Source organism: Apis florea, unplaced genomic scaffold, assembly GCF_048593485.1.
Source record: "Apis florea isolate Af1SG1 unplaced genomic scaffold, ASM4859348v1 contig_3081_pilon, whole genome shotgun sequence".
Taxonomy (NCBI): Eukaryota; Metazoa; Arthropoda; class Insecta; order Hymenoptera; family Apidae; genus Apis; species Apis florea.
In genome coordinates, this window is record NW_028256703.1 from 3,629,822 (window position 1) to 3,646,736 (window position 16,915).

Here is a 16,915-nt window from a genome sequence, read left to right on the forward strand (position 1 = left end):
TAGAATCGCGTTAATCGCGATATTAATTCAATTCCGGCCTTAAATAACCTTGTTCGAGATCTTCGTTTCATTTACGCGTGCGCGTGGATTTTTTTTTTTTTCGAGGGGTGACGGAGATTTCCCTTTCGTATACACCCTCCAGGTGAACGTTTTCGAGGTAAGCGCAGGTAAGGTATAAGGCTGCGAAGAACCGGCTGCGAAGAGTGGCTTTAATGACGGCAGTCGATTCGCCTCGGTCGATATATCGTCGTCGGCGATGACGAGCTGATGGAGAATCGACGATTTATGGAGGGGGGGAGGGAGGCCGACTTTTCCATCGCGATCCTCGTGCAACCGTTTGATGGATCGCGGGTCTTGTATCGCGCGACCTTCGCGAACCCCCTCAACAGGTGTCGATGCTCGAATCCATTTTCCTTTTTTCCCTCGAAATTATTCCATTATACAACCAACCAACGAACGCATTAACGCTTTTTCAACTGTTCTTTCTTTCTTTCTTTCTTTCTTTTTTTTTTTTTTCCAACCACCGACCTCTTCTCACGCCTCATCCTCGGATCGATTTGAAAAGGGAAGAGGAAGGGAAAAAGAGGAAAGGAAAAAGATTAATCGTCGAATGTTCGAAATCCGAATTAAACGAGAAATGTGTCCTGTATAATTAACCCTTTCCTGATTGGGATCCTTCATTCCTTTCGGCCAGGAATACGAATAATTAACCTGTTACCTTAATACACACACCTAAGATCTAGCTTAAATTTGATCTCTGGAGACAAACTTTCCTCCAATTTCAACCCTCCTCCAAACTTCTTCTATCTTTTCTTCTACCAAAGAAAAAAGAAAGAAAGAAAGAAAGAAAGAAAGAAAGAACGTGTATCCTATCCCCCTTAAATAATAATAAGAGTAGAGTAGAACTCGTTGGTTGGTTGGATCGATCGATCGATGATTGGAACGGGTTGAACAAGGAACAAGGAAAGTTGGCCGGTCCGTGGAAGAGATAGCTGCGTTATACCGCTATATACAGGTATATAGGTGCACACGAAACGAAAGTGGAGAAGTAAATACGAAACGGGTAAAGAGAATGGAAAGGGTTAACGAACGCGCGTAATAAAGCGTGTGAACAGTAAATCGAAGACTCTCGTGGGAAACGGAGACGAGACGGTGTGCGCGCATTGGTCGGACGCGAAATCCGTGTCGCGATTTCCACGTATGCACGTTAGGCATGCGTAACGCGAGGAACACTATAAACGGTCGCGTGTTTCATTACACCGACGATACGCACGAAATTCGATTCTAATAGGAAACAAGAAAGCCGAGACCCCGCGACCGCTCGTAATCCGACGTCCCGGCGCGTTTCAAATACCTAAATCACGAATAACGACGCGATTCCTCGTAAAACGGAGTGGCCTGGCCCCGACAGAGAAGATCGTGGCCGGGGACTTATCGCTAATTGCGATATTACCACGGTGGACAACGATCCTCGTTTTTCGCGCGAGCCATCGAATCCACGGCAATCCACGATTTCACGCGTTCCCGGAATGCGTCGCATAAAATTCCACGACCCTGTCCATCCATCCCTCTCTCCATCTCCGTATCTTGCCCATCTACGACGCGAACGCAAACAGGATCCCGCGAATTGAGACATTTTTATCTTCCCCCCTCGGCCGAAACTTTTTACTCCGTGAAAAATCTTAACGACCGACTGGATCGGAATTCGTAAGCCTTTTTTTTCTTCTCCAACCTCGTTCAATCTCGTAACGTTCAAGCAGGAGGGGGGAGGTGTAAGAGAAATTACGAAGGGATTACGCGAGAATATCGTATATAATCGTTAAATTTCCAAACTTTTTTCCCCGAACACGTCACGATTTACTCTCGTCACTCGTCGATCGTGCCGAGTAAGCAAGCAAGCAAGCAAGCGAGCGAGTAAGTAGCGATCAGATCTGGTAGCGATAGATATTTTTTCTCTTCTCACGCTGCTATCCGAGAACGAAGAGGAAAGAAAAGAAAGAAATTCCCTTCGAAAGTCCCTTCCGAGAGTGGTACTCGACCGAGCGAGGTATCCCGGAACTCCGATTACTCGGATTTCTCTTCCGAGTAAAGGAGTAGTGCCTCGTGTCTCGGTTTTCCATCCCCCTCCGGGGCGAAAAGGAACGATGATCCCTTTTTCCACCCCTCCGTCGTATCCCGTTTCTCTCCTCTCGACCCTTTTCCGGAAGAGGAACTGGAAGGGCAGTGAGAAAAGGCTATACACCCCTAAAGGAGAGGAGAGGCTGTGTGTAACTCCCCGCCGGGTCACGGGGTGAATACCGTTTTACCGACTATTAACTCACTTTTACCCTGTTTTTCTCTCTCTCTCTCTCTTCTCTCCTTCTACCCCGCGAGAGAAGTGGCGCGAGGGGGACGCTACGTGTTTTTCTTCCCCCCTTCCCGGTTTCTTTCTCGCCTAATCTCTCCCTTTTTCTCTCCCCACGTTTCCCTCCCCTCCTCTTTTATTTTATTCCACCTTTTTTCTGCACTTCCCATTTTTTCTTTTTTTTTTTTTTTTTTTTTTTTTTTTCTCCTTTTCCTTTTCTTTTCACCCTCCATCCCGGATTCTTTTCCGGGTTACGTACGGCGGCGGCGTACGTACGCGCGCGTGCAGGTAGTCGTCGAAGCTACCTGCGAACTGGTGGAGTGGAGGAGATAGAGAGAGAGAGAGAGAGGAGGGGAGAGAGAGAAAAAGAAAGAAACGCGAATTTTTGGGGGCCACGGTCGATTTAACCCCTGAGAAAAATCGCGCGCGACCCTCTCCTCGGTTACGTGGATCGGGGGTTAACCGATTTCTCTCGGGTGAACTTTGAAATCGAAGGGGGACAACTTTCTCGATCTAACCATTTAAAGGCTTAAGTATCTCGTAAAAATGGGTTCGGAAGATGCGCTCGGCGAGTTTTTTTTTTTTTTTTTTTTTTTTTTTTTTTCCTTCTTCTCTCCCCTCTCTCCCCTCATTTTTCGTTTTCGTTGCTCGGTCCAAGGATGAGAGGAAAGTTCGAATGTCATCGTCACGGTTCTTCGTTCCGCGTTTCGTCCCTCGAATTCGTTCCTTCGATTCGTGGTGTAATTACCTTCTCGAATTAATATCCATCACGGGGAGGAGGAGGAGGAGGAGGAGGAGGAGAAGGAGGTGAAGGGGGTTAAAGAGATCGTTGGATCGAAATTCGCTCTTCCCAACGAAGAGAGAGAGAGAGAGAGAGAGAGAGAGAGAGAGAGAGAGAGAAGAAATTCCAAATTTTTCGAAACCGTTTCAACGAACGTTGCAGAAGAAACTGAAACTCTCGCGTTTCTTTCGAGCGCAGAGACGTTTTTTTTTAGTTTACGAATCCTCGACTCTCTCTCGACTCGTTAACTACGGCAATTACTCGGCCGGACGTTTCGATTTCACCCCCGACCCTCCTCCTCCTCCTCCTTCCCTTGTTCTTTTTCTCGCCACTCGATTTTTATCAATCGACGATGTGGAGCAAAGACGAAAGAAGGAGAAAGACGAGAGAAGAAACACGGGATCCCCGCGGCGCAACCTCCGCCTCGGGTTTGGACCTTAAAAATCGAGTCAATTTAAGGATCCGAGGATGCGAGCACAACGCGATCCTCCCCCCGCCCCTCGTAGAAATCCATTTACCGTTGAAACGTGTACCGAAATCGTTTCAACCCGCTTCTTTTTTATCGCCTACACAACCGCAAACCTACACCTACCTTTCCTCTCGTCCCGGGTCCTTTTTAAATGGCGTTCGAATATATATATCGATAACCATGAGAGAAAAGAGCGATTTCTCTCTCTCGTTTACGTTGATTAAATTAAACGTGAATTGCTCGTCCCTCTTTTTTTTTTTTTTTCTTTCCTTTTTGTTTCGCTTTCGTATGAAGAAAAGGAAAAAAAAAAAAAAAATTCTATCTCACCGTCGAAGAATTTTCCCACAAATCTCGATCGAGGCCCTAAAAACTAAATTATCACGTGTATATATAGGTTAGGTTTAGGTGATAATAGTCATTTTTCATCGTCGATCCGCCGTCTCTTTAAACGAATATTACCACGGGACAATTCCCGTGGTAAAAATAGCGGAAAATGTAGCAGTGGAGAGGAATAAGGGGTTGGGTAATTTCGATCAGACGTCATCGGTTGGGCCAGAGGGGAGGGGGGGGTCCTTAAAGCCCTTTCCTTCGCATTTTCGAATCTCTCTCTCTCTCTCTCTCTCTCTCTCTCTTTTTCTTCTTCCTCTTTTTTAATCCACCCGGTGGACCGCTCTCTTCCTCGTTTCGCGGCCACGAGATCGAGAACTGCAGGTAGAAACTCTCTGTTGGCTGAATTCGTCGATGTTTTCTCATGGATCCTACTACTACACGGTGCGAATAAACCCCGATGGAATCTACCTGAATCGCAGACTTCGCACCCGGGGGTATTAAACGCTGCCCCCCTTACTCCTTCCACCGGCTCAAATCCTCCGTGCGTTCGTTTGTCTTCCTTTTTAGGGGGAGGGGGAAGAAAAAAAAAACGAGGAATCATCTTCAGCTGCAGGATTTTTGATTTTTCAACTCTGGCGTTGGAAGCTGAAGATTTATGGAAAAATTATTATTATTTTTCGTTCTTTTTTAATTGTCCCATGAAGGGACAAGTAAAAAGGAAAAATTACACTCTCTTCCCAATGAGATGAGAAGGGGAAAAAATAAATTCTTCTCAAAGTATCGGTAGCTTTTTTTTTTCAAGGATTTTCTGTGTATGCAAAATTCCAAGTTAGTCAATCTACTGGTGACTATTTCTTGGCCGACTATCTGCCGTGGAAGGCATCCAGACTGTGGTCAACCGGTGGTCGCTAATGCTCACTTTCTCTAAAACACTTCCTTATTATCAGCTGCACGATTGTCCGAAGGCGAGCGTCTGTATGGTTGTATCGAGGAAATACCGAATAATCGTATAAAACGTATAGTAAGGGATTAACATCATGAGAATAAAATTCTCGAGAAATAAACAGATGCACGGGAAACGAGTGTATATAAATATCGTTTAAACGTAATTTGGAAACGGGTGTCTGGAGAGGGTATGAAAGAAGGGTATGAAAATTCGTGGTTTAGGGAATCGGCAGATGTACCTGCTCCCGCAGTCGATTGCGGCTTTCTCAATGTCGAGACGTCTCAATTTCACGACTCTCGGCCTCGATCTCGGCAAAAAACTTCCCCTCGCTCACTTTTTTTTTTTCACGCTCCGTCGTCGCGTTTCTATTCGTCGACTCGTGTTCCTGTTTTCGGCCAATCGAACGAACCGATCCCCACCCAGCTTTCCGAAATCTCGGAAAAATCTACCTCCTCCTGGCCAGTCTCCTCGAGGTGTCGGCCTGAAACAGGTCGAAGAAACAACTCGATGAACTTCGAGTTTCGAAATTGCAACGAACGATTTAGAACAACTAGCTCTCGAGGACGATTCTTCTGCGATCGTTCGATCGTTAATTTAACGAAGCTTATAAGTATAAAGAAAAGGGAGTAGCAACGTTTAAATTTGTCGAAATTTGATGATTCGTTGATTCGGAAAAAAGAAAAGAAAAGAAAAAAAAAATGTTGAAACCTCGTGTTACAGGGAAGGTAAAAGTAAAAGAGGAAAAGGATGCTTCCTCGATGGCGCCAGGAAGCCCACCGACGCCACCGCACACCCCCCAAAGCCCACCTCGACACAATCCACCCCCCGGTAACCTGTCTCAATCCTGTCAGACGTCGAACGCCAATTCTCCGAATCTGCAGCAACAGCAACACCAACAGCATCAACACCACCAACAACAACAAGAGTCGAATCAGCAGCAACAGCAGCAGCACCAACAACAGCAACACCAACAGCAGCATCATCATCAAACCATTCACGCGATGACGAACACACCCCTGAGCCAGATCTTGGTCCAGAATCCGGCCCTTGCTCAACTATTGCAACAGAATCCCGCGATTCTGTCGCAGAATCCGCAGTTGGCGCAGTTGTTGCAGCAAAATCTTCAAGTTCAGATGGGCAGCGTCCTTTTCCAGAACGTGAGGAGGGAGGAACCTGAAGAATCGAGGGTGAGTCAGTCGAACAAATTAATTAGACGAGAAGGGTCCCTTTCATCTCCCGCGGACCGTTTCGCCGTTTCCCCCGCTTCTCTCTCGCCCTCGTGACGGAAATGGATTGTTTCGTTTCCTTTTTCCTCCTTTTCCTCCGCGTCGTTCCTCGGATACTTAACGAGAGGAACGCGTCGTTCGCGATGGAATTTTTCTCTTCTTCTTTTCTCTCTCTCTCTCTCTCTCTCCCTCTCCCTCCCTCCCCTCTCCTCCCCCTGTTTTAATGGAATATCTCCAATTCTTCCATCTCGACGAGTTCTTTCGAATTCTTTATAATTATTAAAATTACTTAGGGGAAATTATCGTTTTTCCTGAAAGTCATTAAAATTTTCAACGTCTCTTCTTCCATCTATCGATCGATTTTCGAGATTAACTAAACTATTTTCGATCCCTTTCATTTCGCTCGGCGGACGTTGACGACGTTTTAATTGATAATTATAAATAGAAGAGGAGCGCGCGATGTTGCGGCGTGAATATAAAATAGAGTTGAAAAGGATTTATTTTCGTCCGTGTTCAATTTCGAGAAGTTTTTGAGGCATGGCGTATCGATAGTCGTTTTCAACCGTTTATTATACCCGGCCGCGTGAATCGAGCTCTCAACCCGTGACTCGAGCGACGTAGATCGATTATAGCGGACCTCGTGGACGCAGCGGGCCCGGTTGATGATGACGTGACAACACCGGATTGTCAACACGCCGCGAGCATCTGCTACAACTTGGTTGGATTTCGTTCAACTTGTTTCCGCTTGAATGGCCAGCGCCAAGATCCCATGCTCGCCGTGCCAATTATATGAAAATAATTATCTCGATTTATTGGCGGCCGGTGACGCAACACCGAGATAACTAATTCACCGTGAAATCTTGTTCGCGGGTTTAAAACCTCTTTCCTTAATTGACTCGACTCCGTTGATTGCTGTTTCCCTTGTAAAATCAAATCTCGTAACTAATTTATTCCCGTTGCATATCTCTCTCTCTCTCTCTCTCTCTCTCTCTCTTTCTCTCGATCAAATCCGAATAACGCAAAATGCTCGAAACAAAATTCAACATCATTCGGAATAATTATCGAGCCTGTTCATTTTCTCTAAAATTTTATTTATTACTTTGTGCGATTCTATATACATATATATATATATATATATATATATATATATATACATGTATATAAGGAAAATTCTTCGCGTGCAAATATAAATCGCGCTGGTCCACGCAGTTCGTTGTTCCGAGAAACTGAACCACGTCCAAGAACAAGATGGTATAACAACGTCGCGCGGCATCGATGACTCAATGACGAACACCAAGATATTATATCGCGTGAAAATCCCTTATCCAATTCTTTTCTTTCTTTCTTTTTTCTTTTTTTTTTTTTTTTCGTTTTCACAAATAAAACAAGATGGTTTGCATTTCCGTCGTAATTAAAAATTACTCGCATCCACGAGAATTTCTTTCGTTCCTGAGAGAAAAATATCGTCCCGTATCGATCCCAAGCGAATGATAATCCGTTATCGACGAGACGAAAAGAAGCGGGAAGAGTAGGAACGGTTCGGAGAGGCGTGAGAGTGAATCACATCGGTGGTGGTGGTGGTGGCTCCGGTTTGATGGCTGGATGATGACTCGTGGACGGGTCGTAAAGTCTGTCGCATTCCAGCGGGAAACGCGCATCCGCGCTGGAATAATTCAGGGGTTCCTGGAACCGCGGAACGAGCAACGCGACCGTAAATCGTAATTTTGTCCCCCGATACGCGGTGACATATTGGCGGTAATCTCGGCGGTGAGAGTCCCTGATTCTTGACCTTAATTCGTTCAGACATTGTTCCCATAAAATAATCGAGAACAATGATCCCCTCGCGATTCGCGCGTTACGCGTGCGTATATAGGGAATGTAGTAGGCAGGCAGGAAGGAAGGAAGGAAGGAAGGAAGGAAGGAGAGGGGAAAGGACGATGGGAAGGAACGATTTGTCGACGCCCGTCGAATAAAAATTTTTCGGTACATCGAGATTCGTGGTCGAAACTTTGGTTTGGCGATAATTCGCGTCGACCGGTGTTTTTTCCAATGCGATTGCATTTTCACAATGACTAATAAAACGTGTGACGTAGAATTCTTAAAATTGCCAGGCGAAAACATTTGGGTAGAGGGGATTACGTCAGACGCATCGGGGAATTAACTTTCTAAAAGAACAATTAACATTCTACGCCATCCTTCGACACACCCTACATTCGATAACCGCTTCGTACGTACGTATTGTATTATATTCCAATAACTTGGAACAACCGAGCTCGGTTGCGGATGGAATCATCCTCTCTTTCGGTATACCTGCTATACCCGAGTACTATACTATAAACCACACCCTCGAATAAGAAAATGACGAGATCCGGTGCGATGCGTTGTCCTTCGATACGTACGAGTGAAACGAAGGAAAAGGAGGAGGAGGATAAAATCGGTACACGCTTTCAAGAGAGCATCGCCTGCCTCTTTGGCCCCACGCGGCCAAGGAGGAGGAGGAGGGCCACCCCTCTCGAAGCGATTTTCTGGAAAAAAATCGGGTCGGTCCGCTCGACGAACGAAAGGAAGGGAAAATCGACGATGGATTGTTTTCGCTTTTGCGCCAGAGTCTGGTAGTTTACCAACCGGCGGTTGAGAGCTAAATATACATGTGTATACGTGGCCGAAGAGGAGACACGAAATGGCCCGGGAGGCTCGGTGTATCGCCACGCTGGAATCCCATACGGGGAGAATTGAAATTATTCCCCCGATTTTTGTCGTGTCGTTTACATTATTTTCGCCTTTGAATATTAATGGGCATATGCTCTCCGGCGTTATGGCACAAGAAGTAACAACGGCGTATAATACTCGACTCTTAACGTTATTCTATTGTTTGCAAATCAGCTCTATTGTTTTCTCATATACCTCTATACTCTCCCGGTTCCCTCTTTGCCCTCCCCCTATGCACTCCTCCTCCCTCCAACCTCTTCCCCTTCCCCTCTCTCTTACGCCCTGAGACGCTCTTCTTTTACCCTCTCCTCCTTCTCTCGCTCCATTCTCCGCTCTTTCTTTTCGTGCTCGATCTTCTTCCTCTTCTTCTTCTTCTTCATTCCTCTTCTTTCTCTTCTTCTTCTTCTTCTTTCTTCTTCTCCTCTTCGTCGTCGTGTCATCCTTTTAGCCAATGTGCATGCACACACACACACACACGTATGCACCGCTTCGCGGTATTTTCTATTTGTTTCTACGATCGCTGCTTCCTTTCTCTGCCTCTCTTCCTCTCCTCTTCTTTCTTCCTTATATCGAGTTTCGCGCTCGGAACTACTACCTACCTACCTACCTACCTACCTACGAGACTCTACTATGAAACGCGGTACCTACTCTGCAATCGAAATCCTCTTTGTGGCGCACGTACTGACTTTCCAATGTGTGGAAAGGGGGCTGCTGGGGATTCTTTTCGCCTTTTCTTCTTTCCTCCCTTTTGTGGAGGAGTCGCGCGCTTCTTCCGGGGGCCCTCCCGTCCAGCGTCCACGTCCACGTACGTAACGTACGTTGGACGTTATTACGTCCCTCCTCCCTCTGAATATTCTTTTCAACGTGGCGGCCATTAAAGGACAGGATGGGACGACCGACCCCCCACTTTATGACACGGATTACCGCGTCGAAGAAAAATTTCCATGCTGTCCATGATCCCGTGTAGTCCACTCGATAGTCCACAGTCAAATTCTGTCACGTTTCGCCTGCACGTATTCCGCCTCTATCCAATGAATCATCCAAGGATAAGGAGACCGCTCGCGAAACGTCTCGAGAAACTCTAATCGATCGTTACATATCGATCCCCGTGTTTCATTTAAATTTGTCGAACGAGATTCAACCAACGACAACGATCGTTCTTATATTTTTCGCAACAGAGAGAGAGAGAGAGAGAGAGAGAGAGAAAAGAGATAAATAAATAATCTCAAATAATCGTCAGAATTTTTCGTAGGACGACGGTCGATTTCCGATTTTGTTAAAATTCCCCGAACGAGATTCAACCAACGACGACGATCCGATCGTTTCTATATTTTTCGCAAGAGAGAGAGAGAGAGAGAGAGAAAAATGAATAAATAACGTCGAGATTTCGCGACGTATGATATAATCGTCGGCGAGTTGAATTTTTCGTAGGCGATTTCCGCCGATTTCCCGCGGAAACGGCCGCGAAACGTTGTTTCCGCCGCATTGCCATGCGATCCGCGCGCCGATCCGTAATATTGGGCATCGAAGGTCGGCGATAATTATGAGCGTGGAATATAAATGGTCGATCGGTGGCCACGGTTGTTCCAACCAACCGCACGTGAGCCGCGTTCCGTGCACGGGGGGAGAGGAAAATCTGTCGATTTGGCTCGAAAATGGGAATCGGTGTAGGGGGAAGAGGGCGAGACGATGTGTGGCAATCGCTTCATAAATTCAACCGCGCGACGAACGGCCGCACGGATCGGCACCGGCAGAATACGGCTTCGGAAATCGTACAGGATTCGAATAATTTGCACCGCGATGGGGCTTCCGGTCATCGGTCGTCCCGTCCCTCTTTTATTTTCGTAGCGTGTATCCCCGACTCGAGAACTTCTCCTTCCCCTTCTCCCCGACACATCTCGATCATCCCCGAGATGTCGTTGATTCTCGTCGCTTCTCGGAAGCGAAAGGATCTTCCCGACGCCGTTCGAACAGCGGGAGAGGAAGGTTGTCGTCGTTTAAAATTCCCGCGTGGAAAAAAAGGAGGAATCGTTAATCGAGGACGCCGCCCGAAATGCGTTTTCCCGCGCAGAGCCGCGTGTCTCGTTCTTGACACACATTTGCACATTGCACCGCGAAGGTCGACGACCTTGCCACTCCGTACGTTGCACGTTTTTTTCGGGGAACCGGAAGCCGTTTCCGCTCCGCGCGGAAAGGAGGATATCGTTGAAACGATAAAGGTGGAATTTTTTGGCGAGCGAAACGGTTCGAGCCACCGCCAATTTCACCGATTTATTAGGGGGCCAGTTTTTTTTCCATCGAGAACGAGAGTTTCGAGAGTCGCAAGAAACGACGAAGGGTTGGACGGAACGAGTCAATTTGGACCGATTCGAACATTTATTTTTATGTTACGTGTCGAATGCGTGTAAGGAGAGAGAGAGAGAGAGGGAGAGAAGCGACTCTCTCTCTTTTCTTTTGTCGATGGACGCGCGGAAAATCGCGTGGGCTCCGCTTCGAATAAGGGATCCGTTTTCCCAAAAGATCGACGACAACGAGGGGGAGGACCCGGATAATTTGGAGGCATTCAACTTTTCAACGACACGTGTCGCGCGGATTCATAGAGAGGCGCGCATTCTCTCTCTCTCTCTCTCTCTCTCTCGCTCTTTCTCCGCGCGTTGTCCCACCATCGAGTTGCGTGGGCGGCCCCCTTTCGTCCCCATCGCGAAGCACGGCCCTGAGCATGCTGGTGCATTGTACATCGTAATGTATTTTCTTTTAGGTACCGCCGACAATAGCGAGCCTGGCGGCGATGAAGGTGGAGGCAGCTGACCCGAAGGTTTCCGGTGAGTTACTATTTCCGCCTCCTTTACGGAATTATCGGGATCGTAATTAGATTCAAATCGAGTCTCCGCCGTTCGACGACCCTGCGCCAACCGGCAAGCAGACAGGAAGGGGAGGGACGTATGGGAAGAGAAAAAAAAGAAAAAAAAAGAAGATGAAAAAAAAAGGAGGAAGATGCGACGAGAGGGAAAACGAGAGAAAAGGCACGGCCGATGAGGGGCCGATCGTGGCGACTCGTGGGGGGATGGAGGGGAGGGGGAGACAGAGAGGCAAGGGGTCGCGAGCGGTGCACGGCGTCCGAGATGCGACGAAATCGAGTTCGAGTTCGAGGGAGTTTCGTGAAAGCGCGTAAAAGTTTTTGTTCTATCGCGAATCTTTCTTTTTTTTTTCTCTCTTTTTTTTTTTTTTTCTTTTCCGCGCGGAAGCAAAGCAACTATTGCGCGCGCAATTTCTTCTTTTTTTTTTTTTTTTTTTCCCCTCTCTTTTTCTCTTTTCGCCGCGACACGACGAGGTTGTTAACCTCTCGTCGAACGAAACGCTTCCCCTCCCCCCCCCCTCCCTCGAGTGGTCGAGCGTTTATCTCGTCGGAGGGATGAATCGCTCAACAGGTGGTCCACGAGTTTCGATCCGCGTTTCGTACGATAGAAGAGGGGAGGGGAGGGGTATATATAATACGTGTAAAATATTTTACACGTAGGAATAGGAGTTGCGTTTCTTTTCAAATTGTTGGAATCGTTCGCGCACAATGGTCCCGCATCCGAGGCCCAATTATCGAATTATTGGCGGAAACCGTCACGTGGCCGAGGCCGTCGTCGTCTCGTGCATCGTCGCCTCGGTTCGAAAACGAAGAAGGAGAGGACGCGCGGCCGTGTCTCGCCTTCCCTATTTACTCGATCGAATCGGTTGTTGCTGGCGGGTCGTAAATCGTGCGCAACCTGACGAAACGAGTCGTCGGTGTCCTCCCATGCTTTCAGCGTTTTGTGGCCTGGGGCTCTTCCCCCTTTATTGGAATATCCGCCCACAGCATTATGGGAATTATCAAGGAAATGGGATGAGCGCAAAGTGGGTCCCACGAGGGGGCTGAAGGGGGTTTGTGCCTGGTCGCGACGATCGGGAAAGAGAGGAAGACCGTGCGTGGAAACGGATTCATGCAGGTCCCCCATACACACCCACCCCAACCCCCCTTTCAATATGTTCCATTCGAAAAATTGTGTCATACGATGGAGAGGAGATATCGTGGTCCTCGTGGTGATTGGCGAAACGTTTCGTTTGATTGTAAACGTTTTTTTTTTCTTCTTTTTTTTTTTTTTTTTTTTTCTCGATCGATTCAATCCCAGTCATCGTCCGATCGTACGTTCAAACGGGGACGTTGGATCCCGATCGATCGGAATTTATTCGTCTCCTTCCTTTCTTTCTTTCACTCGTGGGTGAACGTGCGAGAGGAAACGTTTGTTGGTGGAAAGGTGTCGTTACGTCAGATCGATTCGAGCAGAAGAGATTCCTAAACGAGCTACACGCAACTACACGACGAAGAAAAAAGAGGAAGAGGAGGAGGAGGAGGAGGAGGAGGAGGTCCCTCCTAGCGAAAGAGGTCCTCGTGACGTTCTCGACGACGACGACGACGACGACGACGACGACGACGAACGACGACGAGTTTAATTTTAGATCGTGCCACGAAGCACCGCGATCGATCGACTATAGAATCGAGAAGAGTCAGTGACTCGATGAGAATTTCATTAATTATAGGACATCGCGGGGATAGGATCTGTACGTTGCGTAATCGCATCGATACTCGTTTATAAATACGCGCGCCAAGCTCGAAACGTCTACCTATCGCGTCGCCGTCTCGTCCCGTCTCCTATCTCTCTCTCTCTCTCTCTCTCTCTCTCTCTCTCTCTCTCTCTCTTTGTTTTGTCACATCCGATCCGCGGGGATTCTTCTGTTTCTCGTTTTCTTTCCCGTACGTGCCTCTCCCCTCCCCCCTCCTCCTCCTCCCCCCTCCCCCCTCCCCCTCCATCGTTCCTCACCGAGAGTTTCGAGCGTCGTTCGCCACTCTCGTCGTCGTGATCGTCGACGTGGTAATCGTGAGGTTTTCGGTCGGAAAACGAAGAAACGAATCAGAACCGACAGCGGAAATTATATGTAATCGTTTGACAAAGGAGAACCGAAGGAAGGGGGAGAGAGAAAGAGAGGAGTGGGCGGCCTCTCTCGGTGTCTCTGTTATCCAGAGACACATTCCCACAATTTCGGATCGGCCAATCAACGTCTCGCGCTCCCGGACGATATTAAACTCGTCGCGAGATCCGCGTTGAAACCGAATAAAATAAAATTGTGCGTTGTTGGTCGGTCGGTCGGTCGGTTGTTAGTTGTGCGCGTTAGTTTGTCCCGACGCGAGAAAGGGGGAAAAAAAGGAGAGAGGGAGGGAGAGAGAGAGAGAGAGAGAGTATGTGAGAGAGTGTCGGTCGGGGAGGGAGGGAGGGAGCAGGAGGAGGAGGAGGAGGAGGAGGCGGCGAGACAGATGGCCGGGAGAAAGAAGGAGAGAGAGAAAGAGCGAGGTGGGACGGGAGGGGAGGAGAGCGACGGCGTAAGGAGAAAGAGAGAAAGAGAGAGAGGGAGGGAGAGAGAGGGCAGCAATCAAAGCTGATTAAGCCCACAACTGGGGAATCTGTGGGGCCAGTGTCTCACGCCAATCTCGCCCAATCAACCGGTTGGCCGGGGAGATTTAAAAAATAGAATGCCTACTGTCAATTGTCCCATAATTTAAATAAATCGAATAAATGGACAAAGTGGCCAATTAGAGTAGTAGTTGCTGCTTGCTGCTTTAACGCATTATTCTCTCTTTCTCGCGGTGTCTTCGCCTCCCCCAACCCCCCACCCCTCCCCCTCCCTCAACCCTCCCTCAACCCTCCCTCAACCCTCCACCATCCCCCCCCTCCCCTCCCCCGTGCCGAACCATCCTCGCTACAATGTCCTCGCTCGTCGCTTGGCCCGATCGTCTCCTTCGACGACCTCCTCTCTTCTCCTTTTCTCCTTTCTCGCTCTCTTGACTTGGATCCGACGAGGATCCGGCCACGTCGAACGTTTGAACCCCTCCCAACCAGAGAAAGACCACGTTGCGTTTTTTCCACGGACGTTGTTCATCATCAGATCGCGGACAGTTGTCGAGAGATCGTTTCGTCGTTTCTCCGCGGCTAATTCTATAATCCAAATTCTATAATAAATCCATCGATGCGCAATTTTCGATTATAGATAGAGAATTGAAAGAAGACAGAAATGGGGGGAGGGGGAGGGATCTTTTACCAAGGGTCTTCTAATACGATGCGATTCGAGGAGAAGAATTCGCAAGATCGAGAGAGATGGAGAGAGAGAGAGAGAGAGAGAGAGAGAGAGAGAGAGAGAGAGAGAGAGAGAGAGAGAGAGAGAGATCAAAGTTTCGTAGTAGTAGCGGGGAATGGATGGATCCGAAGATGATCCTCGTTTCGCAGTAGTTGTATTCCATCATCATTCCGTGGATGCACAAACGAAGCTTAATTGATTATCCGCGACCCGATGGCCCCCGTACGCTCGTCTTCGATTATGGTCGCATCGAAATTTCAGCGAAGCCGCGTTACGTGGAATGGCACGGACGGGCTTTAACAATTACAAGCAATTTACGACTCGAACAATTACCGCCGACATCCGTGAACCACGTTTGCCAAGCTGCACCTGTTCGACATTCATTTACGACGGATGCTTAACAGCCTCGTTGATACGCGGCGGTCATTAATTCGCATTAAATACAATTCAATTAACAGTTCCTCGCCGGTTCCAACCCGTCCATCCTCCATCCGTTCCTCCATTAATATGCCGAACATTCGCCGAAAATTACGTCCGTTACTTACGGTTAGCGCGCGATAAGCATTAATCGAACAACTTTGCGCGCCCCCCCTCCGCCGCTTTACGATCTTGTCGCGAGCTCCGTTCCACTCGTGTATCCCTCCTCATCGTGTATCCGTCGACATCGCGAATATTGATTCTTAACTCGTTTGCTTCGAAGCCTTCGACGTATTTAATGATAAACCGACAACCGACGCGGTGGACAAAACCGATGAGGTCGATTCTTTCCCCCCCCCCCCTCCCCCCTTCTCTCTCCTTCCTTCAACCATTTTCAACCGTTCGAAATCGAAATCGGAACGGCGGAAGAAATTATTTGAGAAAAATCGAAATCGACCCTCCCTCCCTCCCTCCCTTCCACCAAGGAAGCGCGCAACGGAACGGCGCATCCTTCTTCTCCTTTCCAAGAAAATCTCATTAAACACGGCGTGTTACGGTGATCAAGAAATCGGCACGCCGCAGCTTTTAATCATCCTCCACACGGATGAAGGAGGAGAAGGAAGAAATTCTATTCGTTCGTTCGTTCGGCGGGGTTGCACGTTCGGTCGATGGGTAGAGGGGGCGGGAGGGGGGCGGGGAAAAAATGCGGCGTATTAAGCGGCCAATTATGCGAATCTGGCTCATCTCGGCGGAGCAACGGCTGTGTAACGCATGTCTGGAAGGTAGATAAGGTACCCTCGTAGAGGCTCCTCGTACACCTACGTGGGCTGGCAGTCAAGTCGAGGCAACCGACCGGGCAAATAACAAATAAAGCATAAACGGGAGCTACAATAAATAACTGGTGCACCGCGTTCTCTGCATATACTCGCCGAGCCACCACGGACCCTTCGGGGCCTTATTTCTCTCTCTCTCTCTCTCTCTCTCTCTCCCTCCCTCCACTCCGCGTTCCTCCACCCCCACCAATGGGCCCCCTTTAAGGACCATATATATGTCATAACGTAGTCGGCGAGAGAGAGAGCAGGCCGGGATTTGAGAAAAATCGTTTCTGACTTATGCGGTTGCCGTGAAAACGGATTTAGGGGACCACTTTTATCTCTCTCTCTCTCTCTTTCTCTCTTCTCTTCTCTTCTCTTCTCTTCTCTTCCTCTCGTTTTATTTGAGATTGTACATTTTTGAGGAATTATACAACGAGGACCTCCTTTGGGAGGGGGGAGGGAAGGGGGGGACGAAATGTGAATAAACCCTATTGGAACGGGACGGAATTGTTCATCCTTGCGTCTTGATATTTTACGTGAAACGTTTTATCGTCTACGGATCTGGAATTCTCTGGATTTTCGAAGAAATCGTGTCGATTGAAAATTTATCGTGATCAGATCACGATTAGGAGGACGATCGGGAGGAGTAGGAGTAGTTGGTTGGTTGGTGGAGAGTTGGAATTAATTATTTGGACGGTATAATAAATAAATTTGACAGGTAT

General features: G+C 48.1%; 1 protein-coding gene across 8 annotated transcripts in view; it reads left to right on the top strand.

Moving 5' to 3' along the window:
- The window catches only part of LOC100864844 (zinc finger protein castor homolog 1), a 201,577-nt gene that overhangs the window by 160,019 nt on the left and 24,643 nt on the right, over positions 1 to 16,915 (top strand). For all 8 annotated transcript variants that reach the window (XM_086909288.1, XM_086909287.1, XM_086909286.1 and 5 more), the window contains 2 exons: positions 5,591 to 6,057; positions 11,564 to 11,627. In XM_086909288.1, coding sequence (XP_086765414.1) covers positions 5,591 to 6,057; positions 11,564 to 11,627 — 531 coding nt within the window. The remainder of the gene's footprint in view (positions 1 to 5,590; positions 6,058 to 11,563; positions 11,628 to 16,915) is intronic.